Genomic DNA, 18,415 nt, shown 5'->3' on the forward strand with positions numbered 1-18,415 from the left:
CTTCTTGTTCACCGTCCTTTCTTCTTTCACTCTTTTAGCGTGGGCTCCCCTGAGCCTCCAAGACCCGATCAGGCTCTTACCCTCCTCCCGGGGACATCAGTCTCAGGTTGAGCCTTCCCAGCCTCCATCCTGTCTTCCATCTTCCCTTTCCCTGGTGTCCTGGTTCTGCCCACGGCCTCCAGATATTGCCTTGGCTGCAGATCCGCACCAATCCGCCTCACCTGCCAAGGTGATAAAGCTGAGCTGGGGCGAACCGGGAGCTCCCACTATAGTGTGAGGTTCTATTCTTGTCGGGCCCATGCCCGTGGCTGAGGGAACACCCTAGGTGAGTATCCTTCGGTCCTTCACAATGGGTCGCTTGACATACCTTGACGCGCGAGCAAGGAAGATGCCAGGCTAGGGCGGTACAATCCTGAGTAGCAAGGCACCTCATGTTCTGCTGTAACTGGGTACAGTCCTGAAGCATGGGGGAAGGGAGAGGGAGATGGGGAAGGAGATTTTTACAGTGGAGCGCAGTGGGTTCCCCCCAGGTCTTTGATTGGCCAAAGGCCCCTGGAAGTACCATCCCTCCCTGGAGATTGACAGATGGCCATCTGGCCCTGGAAGTCCTGCCCCTCCCCTGAGATTCACAGATCACCAACTTTGAATCTCTGGGGAGGGGCAGGACTTCCAGGGCACCTCTGCGAATCAGAGAGATGGAAGGGGGTCTGCCAAACCAGCACCAGGCTTGGACTGCAAACATCTGGGGGCAGGTACACCAAATTTAGTAGTTCCCTAGTGATAGGATCTGAGGTGTGATCCACATAATCATGCTTCCTGCCATGTCACATGCATGGCAGAAAGTGTGATTGTGGGCTTGAGCATCACATCCTGTCATGCCTTACTGCCAGTGCAGGGGGAGTCCTGGGATCATGATCCTAGGCTTCCCCTTGCTCCAGCAAGTAGCAAGTGCCTGCAGCTGATAGGGCTCTCAGCCACAGGAGTGCACCTAGCCACACATTCCTTGCTTCATGATGTCATTGATTGCTATAACATGTGGCTGCGTTACAACGTAAGATACAATTAACATGTCTTAAGTGTTACACGTGGCAGGGACCACACAAATCAAGTTGATTTTATGTTGTTGCTCATTGGAAAAGCTCTTAGCATTTTGGACCTCTTTATCTGGACAAATATTATGGCAAATATTTGTTTAGTTTCTCAACCTTTTTGGACTCACAACACCCTTCATTCCACTCAAGGCATCCCTCCATAACTTCTTGAAACTGAGTACCATTCAATTCACAGAAGTTATGTATATTTTACAGTGCTTACCTCCTTGTAGAGGGGCTAGGCAGTGGGGATGGGGGATCATTCAGGCAAGGTTCAAGCCTGAGCCTGTGCTTATCTACTTAGCTTATCTGCTTATCTCTTCACACCTTGCTTATTATCTCCCAACACCTCCCAGCCCCTTTCAAATGATCTGGGGGCACCACAGGGTGTCCCACCTCCCTGGTTGTAAATCACTGGTTTAAAAGGAGACTGGGTAGATTTGCACTCTATAGACTAACCAAAGAGTGAGTGAGTGAGTGTATGCTGTGTGTCCTTTCACAGCAGCTAATGAAGTGAGCTTTCATCAAGCTTTTGTGAGCTGAAGCTCACTTCATTAGATGTGAAAAGACATGCAAAAACCAGAGTATAAGAAGGAGAGAAATTGGAATCCAAAAGACAAGGGAGAGGGGGAGAGAGAGAAAAAATATTGTTTTTCAAATATGGGTGAAACTTGTAAAATCATATATCTGCTACTAGTAATCCAGTCCTAGTACTAAGTTATATTTCTGTTATGAGGTGGGGTGGTGTTGGAGTTGTGAAGCGTTCATTTATATGTAAGCCTGTATTCAAGGAGGAGCTGGTAGGGGCATGTTGTTCATGGACAGTTCTCAAGCACTCTAACTAAAGGAAAGAATGGAGGCTAGAAGACTTTGAAGGCATCATGTGGTTTAGTAAAAGAAAAAAAAATCTGGTATTTAAAAGTTTCTTCCAAGTCAAAAATAACAAACGGCAAGGAAAAATGACCTTTTCTTTGTTATTCCATGATACCATCATGTTTTACAATTAAATTCAGTTCTTTTTAACTGAATTGCATTCTCCGTAGTTTTCTTTCCACTACTGCTACTTCCTTCTTGCTCTTCATGCAGTTTATATGCAGTAGGCTTCTGCTATGCATTCGACTTAAAGTTGGATAATAAAAATGTCTAAAAACTCTATAGCTGGTTAAGTGCTAACTTTGTAACTGGTTGGCTCTGTTTATAGCTGGATGGACATTTTTATGGTATAATAGTTACTTTGCAGGTGTGACCAGTCTAAATTTATTGTGTGATTAACCAGTTAATTACATATATGTTGTATATACAGTGAAATCGCATCTTACGCGGGGGTTAGGTTTTGAAGTCAGCACGTAAGGTGAAAATTGGCAACTATACATGGGGTGGGAGGGGGGCAGGGCTTGAGTTTGCACGCGGCACCATGCTTAGTGCTGTGCAGCCGGCGGTAGCAGCGCAGCGCGGGGTGGTGGTGGGGATGGCTGCATGCCTCCCGGCCACCACGACACTGCTGCTGCCACCCAGGGGTTAGCCACACAGCTCCAGGCATGGCTCCATGGCAACAGCGGGAGGTTTTGGAGGCAGTGGCTGTCACCGCCATAATGGGCCTCCAGGTAAGCAGCAGCACCGCGTGCAAACCCAAGCCCTGCCCCCCCACCCCACGTATAGTTGAATTTGCACAAGTTAAATGCGCATAAGATGTGACATGCCTGTATAGTCATAGATCACCATCTGTGAATCTCTGGAGAGGGGCAGGACTTCCAAGGCCCCTCTGTTAATCAGAGGCATGGGAAGGGGGGGCGCTGCCACACTCCACCGTGAAAATGGCGACAAGCGCCATGCTTGGTCTGCAAAAATCAGCTGCCCTGAATTCAGTAGTTCCCTAGTGATAGGATCTGATGTGACACATAACATGTAGCAGGAGCCATAGAAAAGTTAGTTTTACTTTTATTTACAGTTTGTACATTGATTCTATTTCTAATGTCCTGGCATGAGTTGCAAAGACTCTGGCAAATGTTTCAATGCAGATGCAGAAACCTGCTTTTTTAACATGTATTTGAATTTAATTAGAATCTTCATATAAATATTGGACCTAAACTACCCTTTACTATTGTTCTTTGGCACCCAAGCATGATGTCTATCCTGTTATATGTCCAGACCTACAGTATGGATATTGCCTAAACAGAGTGGTTGGAGACCTTTTCCCCACTGTGATAATCATGTTGCAAAAAGCAGGTCAAAGTCTGGCTCTGACAGAATTCCTTCTAGTGCTTGCTCGGGGGCAGAGGGTGCATATTTATTCCACACCCCTTCTGGGGTATTGCATGTTACTCCTTGCACCAGGGGTGGGCAAAATACGGCCCGCGGGCCGGATGCGGCCCGCCAAGCACTTCCCTCCGGCCTGCAGAGCCCCTTCAAAACCCATGTAATGGTGGCTGCCTCTCTAAAAGCTTCTGGCGCCATGAGCCGCTGGCTGCAGCACCTCAGGCTGTTTACTTGGGTTCTGGTTGTGAGGCAACCAGCCCTGACCTCAGCCTGACCCAGCTGGCCTTACCCCACCCCACCCCGGCTCAGGCCACATTTGCAGCTTGAGAAGGGCCGGGGGGCTTGGCCAGAACCTGTGGTGCTGGTGAGGGGAAACAGTGTCTGGGCCAGTATCTGCCTCCTGCATGGGACTGAAAAGGCCCATGCCCTGCAGTTAAGCCCAGGAATGTGGCGGCTGATCAGGCTTTCCCCGTGCCATGCCGCTTGGGCTGTGCAGGGTTGGGCTGGGTCGGCACTGGGGAGGGGAAGCAGCAGCTGGGCCGCAGCCCCGGCCCAGTCAGCACCAGGGAGGAGAGGTGGGGGCCGAGCCGTGTGCCGCTCAGGACAGGATGAGCCTGGCCAGAGTGGCAGGGGCTCAGCTGCATTTTCCCCCTACCTGCGCTGGTCAGTCCCGAATGGTACATGGCTCCGCCACCGCTTCTGCTGGCCAGTGCAGACCTGGCTGGGCTCCTCCCGTCCCCAGCAGGTGCAGGCAGGGGGAAAATGCAGCTGAGCCCCTGCTGCTCCAGCCAGGCTCATCACATCCCGAGTGCAGACCCGGCCGGGCTCCTCCCATCCCCAGCAGCACGTGAGGAGCCAACTTCATCTGTATGCCGCCTTTCTTGGCCGGTGCAGACCCGGCTGGGTCCGTCCCATCCAGAGCAGCATGCGGCTGAATCTAGCCTACTAAGTGCTGCTGGGGACAGGGTGAGCCCAACTGGGTTGGTACTGGCCAGCAGAAGCAGCGGCAGAGCCTCCTCCTTTTGGGACCAGCTGGCACAAGTAGGGGGAAAGTTCTGGGGGAGGTCTGATGCCCCTGAAACCCCACTGCAGGGGCAGGATGTTAGAGGGGTCACAACCCCTTGCTACCTGGTAAGTTATGCAAGGGGAGGGACTTCTGGTGGCAAAGGTCAGGGGTCAGGGGCGGGGTTTCTGGTGGCAAAGGTCAGGGGGCAGGATTTCCAGTCCCAAGATGGCAACAAGGGGGTGGGGCAACTGAAGGGGCGGGGCTACCCATGTGGCCCTTGACAGCTCGCCAAAACTCATCAAGCGGTCCTCCGCCTGAAATAATTGCCCGCCCCTGCCTTACACACTGGTCTGATTTGTAGGCTGGCATGAAGGAGGTGAGATGCTGTGTGAGAGGATAGGCATAATGACCAGCCTCTCTGCTTATCCCTGTATACAGGGAATGCCATTGTGGGTGGCCCATGCAGATGACTTGGAGCAGGGAAGGGCTGCTACGACCGCATTAAGAGCCAGTCACAGGCTGTCCCAGAGGCAGAATCTAGGTTTCGAATAACACTTTTGAGCCTGTTAGTCAATGGTAGAGGATGCAACTTGGAGCAGAGCCCATGGGTATATCAGTGCCCAGTGGAGAATTAGGTTCTGAGTCTAGTTTGCTCTTCAGTTAGCCTTTTGATTTAAATTCATGTTCTACTTGTCCAAAATGTGTGTTTTCTTCTGATCCTTTTTCTACCTCCCCTCTTTCCCCCCCACCATGGGGAACAAAATACCTTTTTTGATCCTGGACTAAGCAATTACTTGAACTATCAGCTCCGTTGTTGTGAGTTTGCACAGTGCCCAGTACAATGGGGCTGGCTCCTATAGACCTTACCACAATACAAATAGTAAATAATGAGGCGTTGGCACAAGATCTTGTACAACCTATTCTGTTTTAAGTGCAGAGCCTTAGGCCTGAAAAAACGGGCATGTGAATACCTGTAGTATGCATTTACCACCTCAGTGCAAACAGTGCTTATTAACTACAGGAACAGCTTACTAGAAGCTTTTTTGCACATCAGGCTCCTTATCTTGCTTCTCTGAGTTATGTCTCTAATGGCAGCCTTGAAAGTGACAGGCCATACTCAGTTACCGCGTAGGCAGCGAGGCTGAAAAGTGCTATGCACTTAGGGGGGGTTAAGCACTTTGTCCAGCATGCAATTGCTTGCAATTTAAGCAGTAGGTAACAAATGGGGACTGGCACTGTGTACAGTTAAGTGAATAGCCCACTTACCTAGTATTCATGCGAGTGGAGAATACTGTATTCCCTGTTGCTGCTTCCTTACAAACATGCGGGGTCTAGTCCTGCGCAGCATCTCCAGAAGGTGAGTCACAGAAGATGCACCCCAGGTGAGGAGGATGGGCAGTGAAGAATGTATATCTTATTTCTGCTTCCTGGATTTGGAGATTTTCCTGGGGACAAAATGAATAATAGCATAAGCTGAAGCAGCTGTCACTTGGTAAAATACATGGCAGCCCACCCTAGGATGTTTTTGGTTTGTCACACAAGATATAACCCCCAGAAAGTCATGCAGTAGATGGTGGATCAGTGCAGGGGTTATACAGGCTTACCTGGCCTGTATAACCCCTGCACTGAGGGCTGTGAAGGGAGGAGCATTGTATTAAGAACATTAGAAGTGCCATACTGGCTCAGACCAATGGTCCATCCAGCCCAGTGACAGAAGTAGATGGAGAGCACTAAACTGGATATCTCTAGAATAGTCTATCCCATATTCAAACTCCCCCTAGCATCCACCATTATTGGTTTAGAAATGCCAGAGGAAACATCTCCAACCATTCTGTTCAGTAGCCATTAATTGAGCTACTGTCCATTCATTTATTTGGTCTCTTTTTGAACCAGGCTATGTTGTCTGCCTCCTCCACCTACTGTGGCAATGAATTCCACAAGTGAATTATGTATTGCATAAAAAAGTACTTTCTTTTGTTGTTTCAAACCTTTTTCCTACAAATTTCAATGGGTGGCCCCTAGTTCTAGTATTCGGTGACTTTGGTAAATAATAGTTCCCTGTTCATGTGGTCCACACCGTTCATGATTGTGTAGACCTCTATTATACCCACCCTCAACCTTCTCCTTTCCAAACTGAAGAGTCCTAGCCTTTTAGTCTCTTCTGATGTGGCAATTGCTTCGTGCCCCTGATCACTTTGGCTGCCCTTCTCTGTACCTTTTCTAATTCTACTTTTTGAGATGTGGGGACCAGAACTGCACACAATGTTCAAGACGTGGACGAACCATGGATTTGTATAATGGCCTGATAATGTTCTCCATTTTGTTTTCAGTCCTATTCTTAATGATGCCCAACATTTTATTGGCTTTTTTGGTCGCCACTGCACATTAAGCTGATGTTTTTAGAGAACTATCTGCAGTGACTCCAAGGTCTCTTTCCTGAGTCATAACGGCTAGCTCAGAACCCAGCTATGTGTATGTAAAGTTTAGGTTATTTTTCCTCAGGTGCATTACCTTGCATTTGTTGACACTGATGTTCATCTGCCATTTTTTGCCCACTTACCTGGCTTGGTGAGATCTTTCTGCAGCTCCTCTCCATCAGCTTCAGGTATCAGGTTTTTCCCAGTATAACTATATTTAAATAAGGCTTTGCCAGTATAAAAGATCATGTCTTATTGGGATCACTCTACTGGCCAAGGCAAATGGGTCAATCTGCAGAATTGCGTGGATCATCAGGCTATCTCCTGGTTAAATTTTCATCTGGTTCAGGGCTCTGTTCTTCAGCATGCAATGTGTTGGCTTGATTTGGCAACTTCTCTGCCTTCTGTACACACATAACAATACCAGTTGTTTCTTGCCATTAGCTGCAATTCATTGCAGCTGAAACACTTGCATTGAAACACATTCCATTCACTTCACTCCTTATTTTAGATCATACCTTTAAGAAACACATATGAAGTGAGACTTTCCAGCCCCTCATATTTTATACAAATATCTCCTCTTCCTGCTGTCTTTCGAAGGTTTTAACGGTGTGTCCACAGCCAGCCAGTTCATAAGACCCCCATCAATTTATTGTTTTCATTTCTTTGTCTGCTTCTATTACCTTCTCTTTTCCTAAAGGTTATGAGAGTTGGGATGTTTGGGGTAAGGATTTAATTTTATGTTAAAGATGAAATGGAGAAGTTTTTAAGAGAGAGAACAAATATAGTAAGAAAATTAAAATGGGATGCTGCTGCTATTGTTAGATTGGGAGGAAAATGAGGCTTTTCTTATGATATGTGAAGATGGCCTGAGAACTCTATCTTTCTAGCTAGCTAGGTAGCTAGCTAGTGATATAGATAAAGATATAGATACATATTGTTTTTCAACTTTAGAATCATCAGAAATATCAGCTCTTTTATCCTTTTGCTAGAGTTCTCTCTGAAGGAGTAGAGAACTGGGCTAGCAGCCTTCTCAGACATTAAGAGAAAGGACAGTGGTGCTGAATTTTTAAGCCATGATGTTTTCTTTCAACTGTTTCTTCTATTTATGAACTGAATTGAATAAACGATAGATTTTTAAATTATCTGAACAGAAATTGAGATAATGGTGGTTCAATGGTTTAGGTTTCACCTGCTTTGTACCTTTGATGTCAACAACTTACTGGTTCCTCATCATCCATTAAAATAGTTCAGACAAAAAAAAGTGGATAGGGCCTGAACATTTAATGTTGGGAAAAAAAAAGAAGGAATCCAGGCATCTTTATGCATCATAGATACAGAAGTCAGGGCAAATATTTCTTTATTTCTTTCGCAGGTCACCTCTAAGAGTTTTAAGGGAATTCTGCCAGTGAAAGTATCCACCCTTTCACTTCGAAATGTCAAATGAATGGTTCATTATTCATTTTCCATGCTGCTCACTTAGCTTTTCTCTTGAATTTACAAAGAGAAGGCTGCTGCTTTGATTTCTGTTTTATCACCAGTCACAGACAGTTCAGTTTGTCTCATTTTTTCACCAGCGGGTTTCAATGTTTTTTAACTGTAAAGATTTTCCAGGAGCACAAGATCCTAAAGTATTTGCTGAATTCTAGAAATGCCATGTCTCTGTTTACCTGCCACTTAAGAAGTAACCACATATTTACATTGGCAGTTAGGAGCAACTTTCTGATGGAAGGTGGTTAAGCATTGGAATAGGCTACCTAGAGAAACTGGAATCTCCATCCTTGGAAAATTTCAGAAGCAGGTTAGACAGACACTTGGATGGCGATGGCTTTAGTCAGGGATGATCCTGCCTTGAGCAGGGGGCTGGACTAGATGACCTTGTAGCGTCCTTTCTGACCCTACTTTCATATGATCCCATTTGGTGGTTACCACTGCCAAAACTTTTAGGGCTAAATTTAGTTCTAATATGGAAATATTTACAAGATATAAACACACATTGTGTTATAGACTGCATTTATATTACATTAAATTAATATTAAAACTAGTATACTCAACAACTAATGCTCAAAAACATGGTCACAACTTTATTTTGATGTTAAGGTGACTAGCTCCAAGTTTGGGTGAGCCTCCAGATTTATATTGATGGTTATATTGCTGTGAATCTGAAGCAACTCCACTTCAGACTTCAGTGGAGTTACTCTACATCAGTCACTGGCACAGTGGAGGTCAGGTGTGTCCCTTTATATTCTGCCACAGGGGTGTTCAAGTCATCTGGTCTTGTGGGTTGGATGAGGGTCTGTGGGCTAGATCAGGACCACATACTGGAGCCAGCTAGCAGGGCCACACGTGCAGCTCTGTAGTGGCTCCCCTGTGCTGTGTGCAGTGTGTGGCTAATCCAGCCCCATGTCCTTAATGAAGTATATGCTGGCCCTGCTCCAGGGTTTGTACTGCATATGGTACTTACACTGGACCGGCCCTGTGCGCTGGTTCTGGGGGTGGTCCAGATTGAATCCTGGGCCCTCTGTGCGCACCAGAACTAATGTGCAGGGTCAGTCTGGCAGGCTGTCATATACAGCGCATGCACCTTGCCTACTCAGTGCGCCCTGTACAGAGTGAGTCCACCAGACCAGCTTGGCATGTGGGGTTGGTCAAAGAACCACAGGCTGGGTCATAGGGCTCCATGGGCTGGATCTAGCCTACAGCCTGTATGTTTGAGACATCTGCTCTATAATACATGTTTAAACTGATTTCTTTTTACCAGGTCTTTTTTATTTCAGTGATGTATAGTTTTAGTCCTTCTTGCAAACTGACTTTTGAAATACTAGTTGTACTGAATTTTGTTACCTTGTATAAAAATTCCTGGTTGGTATCCCATGATCTTTGTCTTTCTGTACTTAGACTGTCCCTTCTGGTATGTCTGGAAAATATTTATCACATTGTGGGTATTAGCCAGACAAATAATAAATCACAACTTTTTCAATCTCTTATTTTAAAATTGAATGAAGAGTATGTACGGCATATTTTGATTATGATATAGCATCTGCTTATATCTGCTGGGTGAATGAATAGGCATGTGAAAGCATGACCTATCTGAGGATTTACCCTTTTTCCTGTGTTTCATGTTTGCACAGTTTTTTCTGCACTTTAGAACACTTGGTCTTCTAAAAGGATGTTCCCTTGCCTTTTAAAGTCTGTGTTTCCCATGTGCTTATTCATGTAACTGTCTTGTTAATAGAGTGAGATTCCTTGGGAGGGTTCTGGTATAAGACTGTAACAGCACGAAAAAATAAGAACTGGTAAACTAAGGTTTGATGTCTTTTTGTGTTTTTTTTTTCAGCTCCTGAAGAAAAAGAGGCAATTAAAGGGCAATATGAAAAGCTCATGGATGCCTATGGTTGCTTGGGGGAGCTCCAGCTAAAATGTGGTAAGTAGCCATTGGGCTAGGCATAGTGATAAAATTACCCGGACAAGCTTTTGTGCAAAATGATTGAGGTTGTCTGATTTTATTTAAGTGATGAAGGACATTTGGACCGCATCCAGATGAGTACGGCCATTTGTTTCCCTGGGGACCAGTAGCAGTGGCACGATGTGTGCTGCTGCTACTAGTCCCCAGGGAATGCCTGTGCCATGCACGCTTTTGCATGTGGCAGGTTGCCCTGGGTGAAGTAGGGGAGGCTTAGGCCAGCAACTGTAGATCTCCCAGGTGAAAGCCCTCCCCCACCCCCTCTCCCCAGGCTGCAAGGTAGCAGCACGGGGCACACCTGAGTGTGCATTGTGGCACCACAGACAGGTCTGCGGCACCACATACCGCATGTCTGTGCTTGTCTAGACGTGGCCTTGGGTCTTGTTAAAAAGATATTCTACCTACACAAGCCATATTTATGTGCTGTGTTTGTGATTAAAAACACACTGTCCAGTAACATCTTTGGATTTTGTTTTTTAGCTTCTTTAACTTCAAGGGACTGTGTTAGCAGCTTGAATGTAATTCTTATCTTAACAGTTGTTGTCTTGAAAACCTCCAAGGTTGTAGAATCTCCATCCTTGGAAGTTTTTAAGACCCAACTAGAAAAAGCGTTGGCTGGCATGAGATAGCTGAGGATAGTCCTGCTTTGAGCAAGGGGTTGGAGTAGATCAGTAGTTCTCAACCTTTTTTATGTCCGGACCCATTTGTAAACATCTATGTCCAGTCCTGACCTAGTGTCCCTCACTCATGACCTGCTGCCTCCCACCGCCTGGCCCGGCACAGCCCCCACAGTGTGTGGGGCAGGGGGTGGGTGTGTGGGACGGGGCAAGGGGGCCCCCAAGCAGCCCCTCACAGGCTGGAACTCTGCCAGCCTTGAAAGGAAAAGGCACAGTTTCCCATGATTGTCTCCTTTAAAAGAGAATATATTTTTAAAGATCGTTTGCGACCCTTTCATATATTCTTGCAACCTACCTTAGGGTCACGACCCATGGGTTGAGAAATGCTAGACTAGGTGACCTCCTGAGGTCCATTCCAACCTTAATTCCTTCAAGCCCTAATTTTCTGTGATTCTGTGTTCTTTCCTACCAGTTTTGTCCAGGGGAAATGCTGGTTCCCCATGGCTTCTGAAAGAGCTAGTTTTAGGAATGACTGGTTGTGACTAATCAAGGCCCAGTCTTACAACTACCTATTACTTGCATGAAAGTTCCATTGGCTTCAGGTGAGCTGTTCTGCTGCATAAGTGTTTGCAGTATCAGGGCTTTTAACTTCAACAAACATTAGTCCAGAATAGTGTTGTTCCTCAACATTGCTATATGTTTTCATATACTTTTGGAAATCTTTGATTTAGTAAAGTTGGTACTTCTGCTGCGCTGTCTGCAGAAGTATAAAAGGAATTTTTGTTGTGCTATATGAAGAGAGCCTGAAATGACATTTAATACCTTTTAGAACTGGGCCCAGTAAAAAGTATGCTTTAATTCAGTGATTAAAAATGTAGGCTAACCACAAATATTTAAGTCAATTTATATGCTTTTAAAACTTGCCACATTTACAAGTTTTGAGACTGAAATTCTCTTTGCACTGCCTGTAAAAACTCCCCCCTGCCACTGCTTTGGCAGTGTGCCTCAAACTTGACTTGTAGGTGTGAGGATATTTCATTTTCCACTTCAGTTCAATCATTAGGCCTCTTTGACGATACTGCCAACAACAGCACTAAACACGGTGGAGGAGTGATGATTGGTGCACTAGGTACCTGTATGAGACTATGTAACTTGTTTCTCATAGAACACTAAGGCTACGTATAGACAGTCAAAAAGCCTGAGGCTGATTTGATTCAATCTTCGCAGATTAGTCTCAACTGCATAGACTGAATTGACAAACAAGTGAACAGACATTCACTTTTGATTCCAGAAAGGCAGCCACATGCCTTGAGTGGCCCAGGCCAAATGCTGGGGAGTGCAAGAGCACACCTCTGTGCTTGGCTGGAGCAAACAGCTTGAGCCAAGGCTAGATTGTCTGCCTTGCAAGGCAGGGCTTGCAAGGGAGGTGCAAAGCATCCTGGGATGCTTGAATCTGAAGGGGATCTTGGACAGAAGTTCAATAAACCAATTTGCCTAAATCAGTTACGTTTAATACTACATTGATCCAGATTTATCTTAAACTGGTTTTGGCCATTTTGAAAGTGGTTTATGTGCATTGAACTTCTGGCTAGAGACAGACATTACACATAAACCAGTTTAAGTGATCAGACACTGGTTTAAACCTGTAACAGTACAGGTGTTCAGTGTAGGGCTGCGTGAAACATCACCGTTTTGTTTTGACTTCCATTTCGCCATTTCAAAGGGACAGTGTTTCCTTTTGACATTTTGTTTAGTTTCGAAGCACTGTTCCATTTCGTTTTGTCAAAACTGTTTTGCTATTTCAACACGTTTTGACATTTCACCCATAGGCTATAATGGGAAATCACAAAAATGCCTATAACTTTGTCATTTCGTGCCTGATTCAAATGAAAACAGCAGGAGGGTAGCCCCTGCTGAGGCCACAAAGCCTGTCAAGTTTCAAGGAGATAGGTGTGGGGGTTTCTGGGAAACTGCACCTTGAGCTGTTCAGAGGAAAACTCGTGTCACTTGTAAGTGTGAAGTCATAGGGAGGTGAAAACATCAGGCATGGTAGCCCCTGCTGAGGCCATGAAGCCTACCAGGTTTCAAGGAGATGGGTGCAGAGGTTTCTGGGAAACTGTACCTCAAGCTGCTGACAAGCAAAACTCATGACGTGTGACTGCATGTGTGTTAAGGCATGCTCTTACTGGCGCTGGGGCCTCCACATGACACAGTAGTGTGCCCCAATGAGGCCTCTTGCTTCCCTAATAAATTGAAAGGAATAAATTGAAAGGAATGAATAAATATAATAATAAAATAAAGGGGTACAGAAAGCAAAAGGTATTGAATCCCACTTGCTAGTAAGAGGCTAGGAAGTAGGAAGCCTTTCTCTGAGGTTGGTGAGCTGCTGGAAGACGCAGCTCAGTAACTGACCTCAAGGCAAAAAGCTCAGTTCAAACAATGATGTTTTTTATGCTGTTTTTCTGTCCCTCCCCCAGTGCACTAGGATTGGAATAGACCTCAGGGAAGGATCACAGTTACAGGCCAGCTACACATGTCAGTATCAGAGCAGTTCTTCCCCTCTCTTCCCCCTCCCTCTCTTTAGTTTCTGTTTCCCTGCAAGCAAGCCCAGCTTTGAAACTTGAAACATTTCAAAACTTTTAAAATGTTTTGAGCGCCCTCCTTTCATTCCAAGGCTGTTTGGAAGCCTTTCATTTCATTTTGATGTCACTGTTTTGAGCTCAAAACAAGTTGAAACAGTGTCAAAACAAAACACCTGGTGAAATTTTGCACAGCCCTAATGTTCAGTGCGTATAATCCAGTTTGAAAATGGCTGAAAACAGTTTAAAATAAACCTGGTTGAATGTAGTATTAGACTTAACTGATTTGGCTCCAACTGGTTTATGCAATGTCTGTCCCAGACCCTTTGCCGGTTTAAGTTAAATCAGAGTCCCCCAGCACCCCGGTATGCTCTCTGGGCTGGGTGGGGCTCTCTGCTCCACAGCAGGGCTGGCTCCTCCCCTCCGCTCCCTGGCTGGAGCTCAGCACAGACTTTCAGGCACAGCAGGAACTGCTGGTTTCCCTGCCCCTCGCTGCTTAAGCAGAGATCCCTTCCTTCTCTCTGCCACGGCAGAGACTGTAGCTAGCATGTAGTATGCTAGCTAATGCCGAGAGGTGTCTGTGTGTGTGTCTCTCTCCAATTTCACTGGGTTTGGCAGACAGTACAGTGACCACTTAGGGCTTTTGCAGCTAATCAACAGGTCAGCCAGTAAGCTGTTTAAGAAGTAATGTGGAGAGAGGCTATTGTTTTGCTAATTGGGTGATAAAGACTGTTATCAGCCCCCTGGCCCCCTGCTGGCTTGCTCACCTGTCAGTTTGCTGCAGACAGTATGGCGAAGCAGGGAGGGAGATTGAAAACCTCCATGTCATCAACAGATGCATGCACTGAACACCACCCCACCTTGGCTCAGAGTGCTAGCCCGGGCCCCTGGGACTGGCAACACTCCCACCCCTTGAGCAGCCAGCAGGGAAAAGTCTGGGAACATTCAGGCAGACGTACCTAATGAGAGAGTCCTGCCCGGGCTCAGCTCAGCTCCCTGCAGAAGGGAAGGGAGAGCTGCTGTAGTGCCCCCCAGCTTGTAGCCTGAGCCACTGAAGGCATGTGCCTGAATTTCCTCAGTCCAGAGAGAATGGCTGTTCAAGCCAGTTCAGCCTAGTCAGGTTAGACTAACCTGCAAAGATTGAATCCATTCAGGCTCAGACTTTTTAAATGTCTGTCCCTAGCCCTAGTGTGTTACTGAATTGAATTGCTTCCAATCACTTATACCAGTTTATTTGTAACGCCTGTTCCTAGACTAAATGGCTGACAAGCAGTAATGACTGCTGTCCATTTTGGCTTGGGGTAAATTTGAATTGATGATTTAGAGGTGAAATATTTTCTCTCTCTCTTTCTCAGTGAAAATCTGCAGATCCACCTGCTTACTCAAAGCAAGATGAGAAGTTTTTGTTCTGGTTCTACTGCTTGTGGAGTCATTAGGAATTTCAATGGAACTCAGTGCTAGTTTTGTTCATGCAATTAAAAATAAAACAGAGAGCATATGATCCGTTTTTCTTGGCACATGAAACTGTGCTTCAATTAAACCCATTGTTGTGACAGTTCAGGGATTTGGCTAATGAATACAAGCTGTTCAAGCCACAGCTAAAGCTGGTTCCCTGTGTGTGGATGGGAACTAAACCAGCTTTCATATTAAAAGTTGTATTAGTAATAGTTTTATAAGGGATAAACACATAACTATTGTGCTTTACAGCCTACTTTTCCTTTCTGTAGGATTGTATTGCTATGGTTTCTCCACTATTTTATTTTTTTGACAACCTTGTGTTCATTTCAGTAGTCATAAATTTCGCCTTCAGAGCTCTGTCAGCACACCTTCTGTTTTATCCCAATATGATGTCTCTGCTCTTTCTGTTCAAGACCACTTACAAAGAGAGTGTCAAAAATTCTATTAATGCTTTGAGGAGAAGGACCAACAGGTAATTGTTTTTGCCTAGCTCCTTTAAAAGGAAACCAAAGAAAGAGTTGTGTGGAAATTGTACAGCCAAAAGGTTCTCAAGTATTTCCCACTATGTAGACTAAAGAGAGAAAGTTGTGTGTTCTCCTGTTCTCCCATTGGTAGTTAAGTAGACCATGTCTCAGTCACAATTATGTGGCTTACCTTCCCGCTCATTCAACATACAGACATTGCTTGCATTAAAAAGTAACGTTAAGAAGGTATTTAATATAGATATTTTGGTTCTTATATATATCTTTTGGTTTTAATGCATTTTAGCAGCTGGAAACAAGGAGGCATGCCATCACTATTAGGCCAGCTGGTTCTCTACTAATCACCAGTCTTGTACAGACTTCAGTTCAGATGGTGACAGAGAGGTCTTCCTGTGGCTGGAGACCAGCAGACAAATTGGCACCTTGCGTGAGCATCAAATTAGCTAAAGATATTTTAAGTAGTATTCCAGTGGGGAACACAAAAGACGTAGTTGCAGGGTTAAGTGTTGTTCATAGAAAATAAGAAATTTCTCTGGGAATTCCCTGCGCATTCAATCCACGCATAAATACCAGTACTTAGAAATCCAAAAAGGCCCCATCTCACCTGGCTTCAAAAATCTTTTCCCCCCCAATTCCTCCTGCCAAAGAAGACAGAATAGAGTAGGGGCAGGCAATTACTTCAGGTGGAGGGCCACTTAACGAGTTTTGAGCTTTTGAGGGCTGCATGGGAAGCCCCACCCCTTGCTATCTTGGGACCATCTTGAGATCGGAAGTCCCACCCCTAACCTTTGCCACTGGAAGTCCCCCCCTTGCCCGTACTGTATATAGAGGTGATTTGCATAATAACGCAAAAATAAATTCTTAATCTTGTATATTGTGTGGGGGGGTGTGGTTGGGGCAGTGTGTGTGGGGGGGGATGTGGGATGCATAGGGTATGCTGAGAGGCTGTGTATACGTGGGGGGTTGTGGGGGCAGGGTGTGGGTGTGTAGCAATTATGGGGTGTGAGGGAGGGTGAGGAGATGTGGGGGACCCCCTGACACTTCCCCCTACCCCATGGCACAACAGCAGGCAGCGGTGCTCGGGGTTCTCGTGTCCAGGGCCAGGTGCTGGTGCCCAGCAGCCTGCAGGACTGGCCAGCAATGCACATTGTAGCAAGGAGCACAACCATTGCTTGGCCGTCTCTATCACCTGCACTCCCTGCTGCACACACTCAGCTCCTGCACTCATGTGGCATGGGAGGGGAGCCCCATGCACTGGAGCTGGCTGCCTTCCCTGCCCCCTGCTGCACAGGTCTAGGGGTGGGGAAGGCAGGTGGCTCCAGTGGGTGGGGCTTCCCTCCCATGCCGTGCAAGTACAGGGGTTGTGCTTGTGCAGCAGGGATCACCAGTGATACAGACAGGCTGGTGGGGGCTGCAGTCCTCGCCACAATGTGCAGTGCTGGCCAGAACCACATGTCGGACACCAGTGCCTACATCGGGCATGAGCACCCAAGTGCCCTGTCTGCTGCTGTTGCTGCCACCTTCTGCCAGGGCTGCACGCCATGGGGGTAGTGTGTGTGTGGGGGGGTCCCCATTCCCCCCACTCTCCTTTACACTCGCACACTGCCTGCCCAAGCTCCATGCTGCTGCTGCCATCAGGCCCAGCCCCGCACTTCTGTCCAGCTGCAGCTTCACCCCCACCCCCACTGCTTCCCTACATTGTGACCAGAGCGAGCAGGACACCGGGGAAGTGGAGCAGGCAATGACGACGCATAGGGGGTGTATGGGTGTTCACGTGCGCCCCCTGAGAGCACCGGTGCTCCCCCATATCAGCCGCACTCACTGCTTAGGTGATGGGCGGGGGGGTAGGCGGGAGCACCTGTGCCCCCTCGGAGGTGGTGGCTGATCACTGCAGCTGCTCCCAGAAGCGGCTGCAGTCAGTCCCGGAAGTGGCTGCAGTGATCAGCCATGGGGTAACTCCCCCTGAGCAGTGAGATCTGCCACAGGCCCCTCCCCACCCCCTGGGCAGCAAAACTGGTTGCAGGTGGGGCATGTGTCCCCCTAACTAAGGCAGCACCAGTTGCCCATGGGAGCAGGTCTCTGGAAGCTGCAGCAGTGGAACAGTAGCCCTGCCCAGAAGCTGCGTGCTGGCTGGGCTGGGTCCTTCCGCCCAGGAGGGTGGGAGTGAGATACAATAGGGTATGTTGGGAACGGGGGATGTATATGTGGGCGCCTCGCTCCCACCCTCATGGGCAGAAGGGCTAGGCGGGGTACAATTTGTTGGTAGGCGCTGTGGGCTAGATGTAAGTGTCTGGCACAGCCCGTGAGCCGTATTTTGCCCACCCATGGAATAGAGTCCTACTTTTCACCTTGCTTTGCATTTGCATAAAAATACTGTTGTATTCTCTGAAGCCACTTGCAAAGTTAATGCTTCCTGGAAAGGATTGTGTTCACTTGCTTGCCCATATGTCAGTCAAAATGACTCACTAGGTTCCCCTGCTTGTTTTTGCTAGGAAGGGTTGCAGCAGAACAAACAGAAGAGTATTTCTGAGGCATTTTTTAGCCAAGGTTTTGCTTGTTGAAGCGGGTTTAGTAGCGATAAATTTATTTTCAGCAGTATGTTGGGATTGGGCTTGTGTTGTTCAGCACACTGTTCAGATGCAGCAGTGCCATTAAAAGATACATGTATGAGATGATACCTGGATATCATCAACCATGTGGATTCCTTCATTTGATGACATTGCCATGTTTAGAGAAATGTGCTCTGAGTTTGCATATGTGTGTTCAAATGAGTAGTTAAGTGCCTAGCTTTCATTTACATCCAGGAAGAGCACACACCAACTGCTGAAGCTTCCTGAGCCTGACGAAGGGTTTTTGAACCCGAAAGCTTGCTTAATAACTATTCTCCAACCATTTGGGTTGGTCTAATAAAAGATATCAAATTCACCCAAGGAACCTTGTCTAGCTTTCATTTATGCCTTTAAACATCTTAAAGTCTTGCCATGCTTAGAAGGGGAGAAGAGAATTTTTCTGGTTAGGATCCTGAAGAGAGATTTGGAAGATCTTG

The 18,415-nt window shown here is 46.6% G+C and overlaps 1 protein-coding gene across 3 annotated transcripts in view; it reads left to right on the forward strand.

The window, feature by feature from the left end:
* The window catches only part of SYNJ2 (synaptojanin 2), a 110,577-nt gene that overhangs the window by 12,779 nt on the left and 79,383 nt on the right, over positions 1-18,415 (forward strand). For all 3 annotated transcript variants that reach the window (XM_014596818.3, XM_014596819.3, XM_019479800.2), the window contains exon 2: positions 10,108-10,194. In XM_014596818.3, coding sequence (XP_014452304.2) covers positions 10,108-10,194 — 87 coding nt within the window. The remainder of the gene's footprint in view (positions 1-10,107; positions 10,195-18,415) is intronic.

This window comes from Alligator mississippiensis, chromosome 1 (genome assembly GCF_030867095.1).
Source record: "Alligator mississippiensis isolate rAllMis1 chromosome 1, rAllMis1, whole genome shotgun sequence".
Taxonomy (NCBI): Eukaryota; Metazoa; Chordata; order Crocodylia; family Alligatoridae; genus Alligator; species Alligator mississippiensis.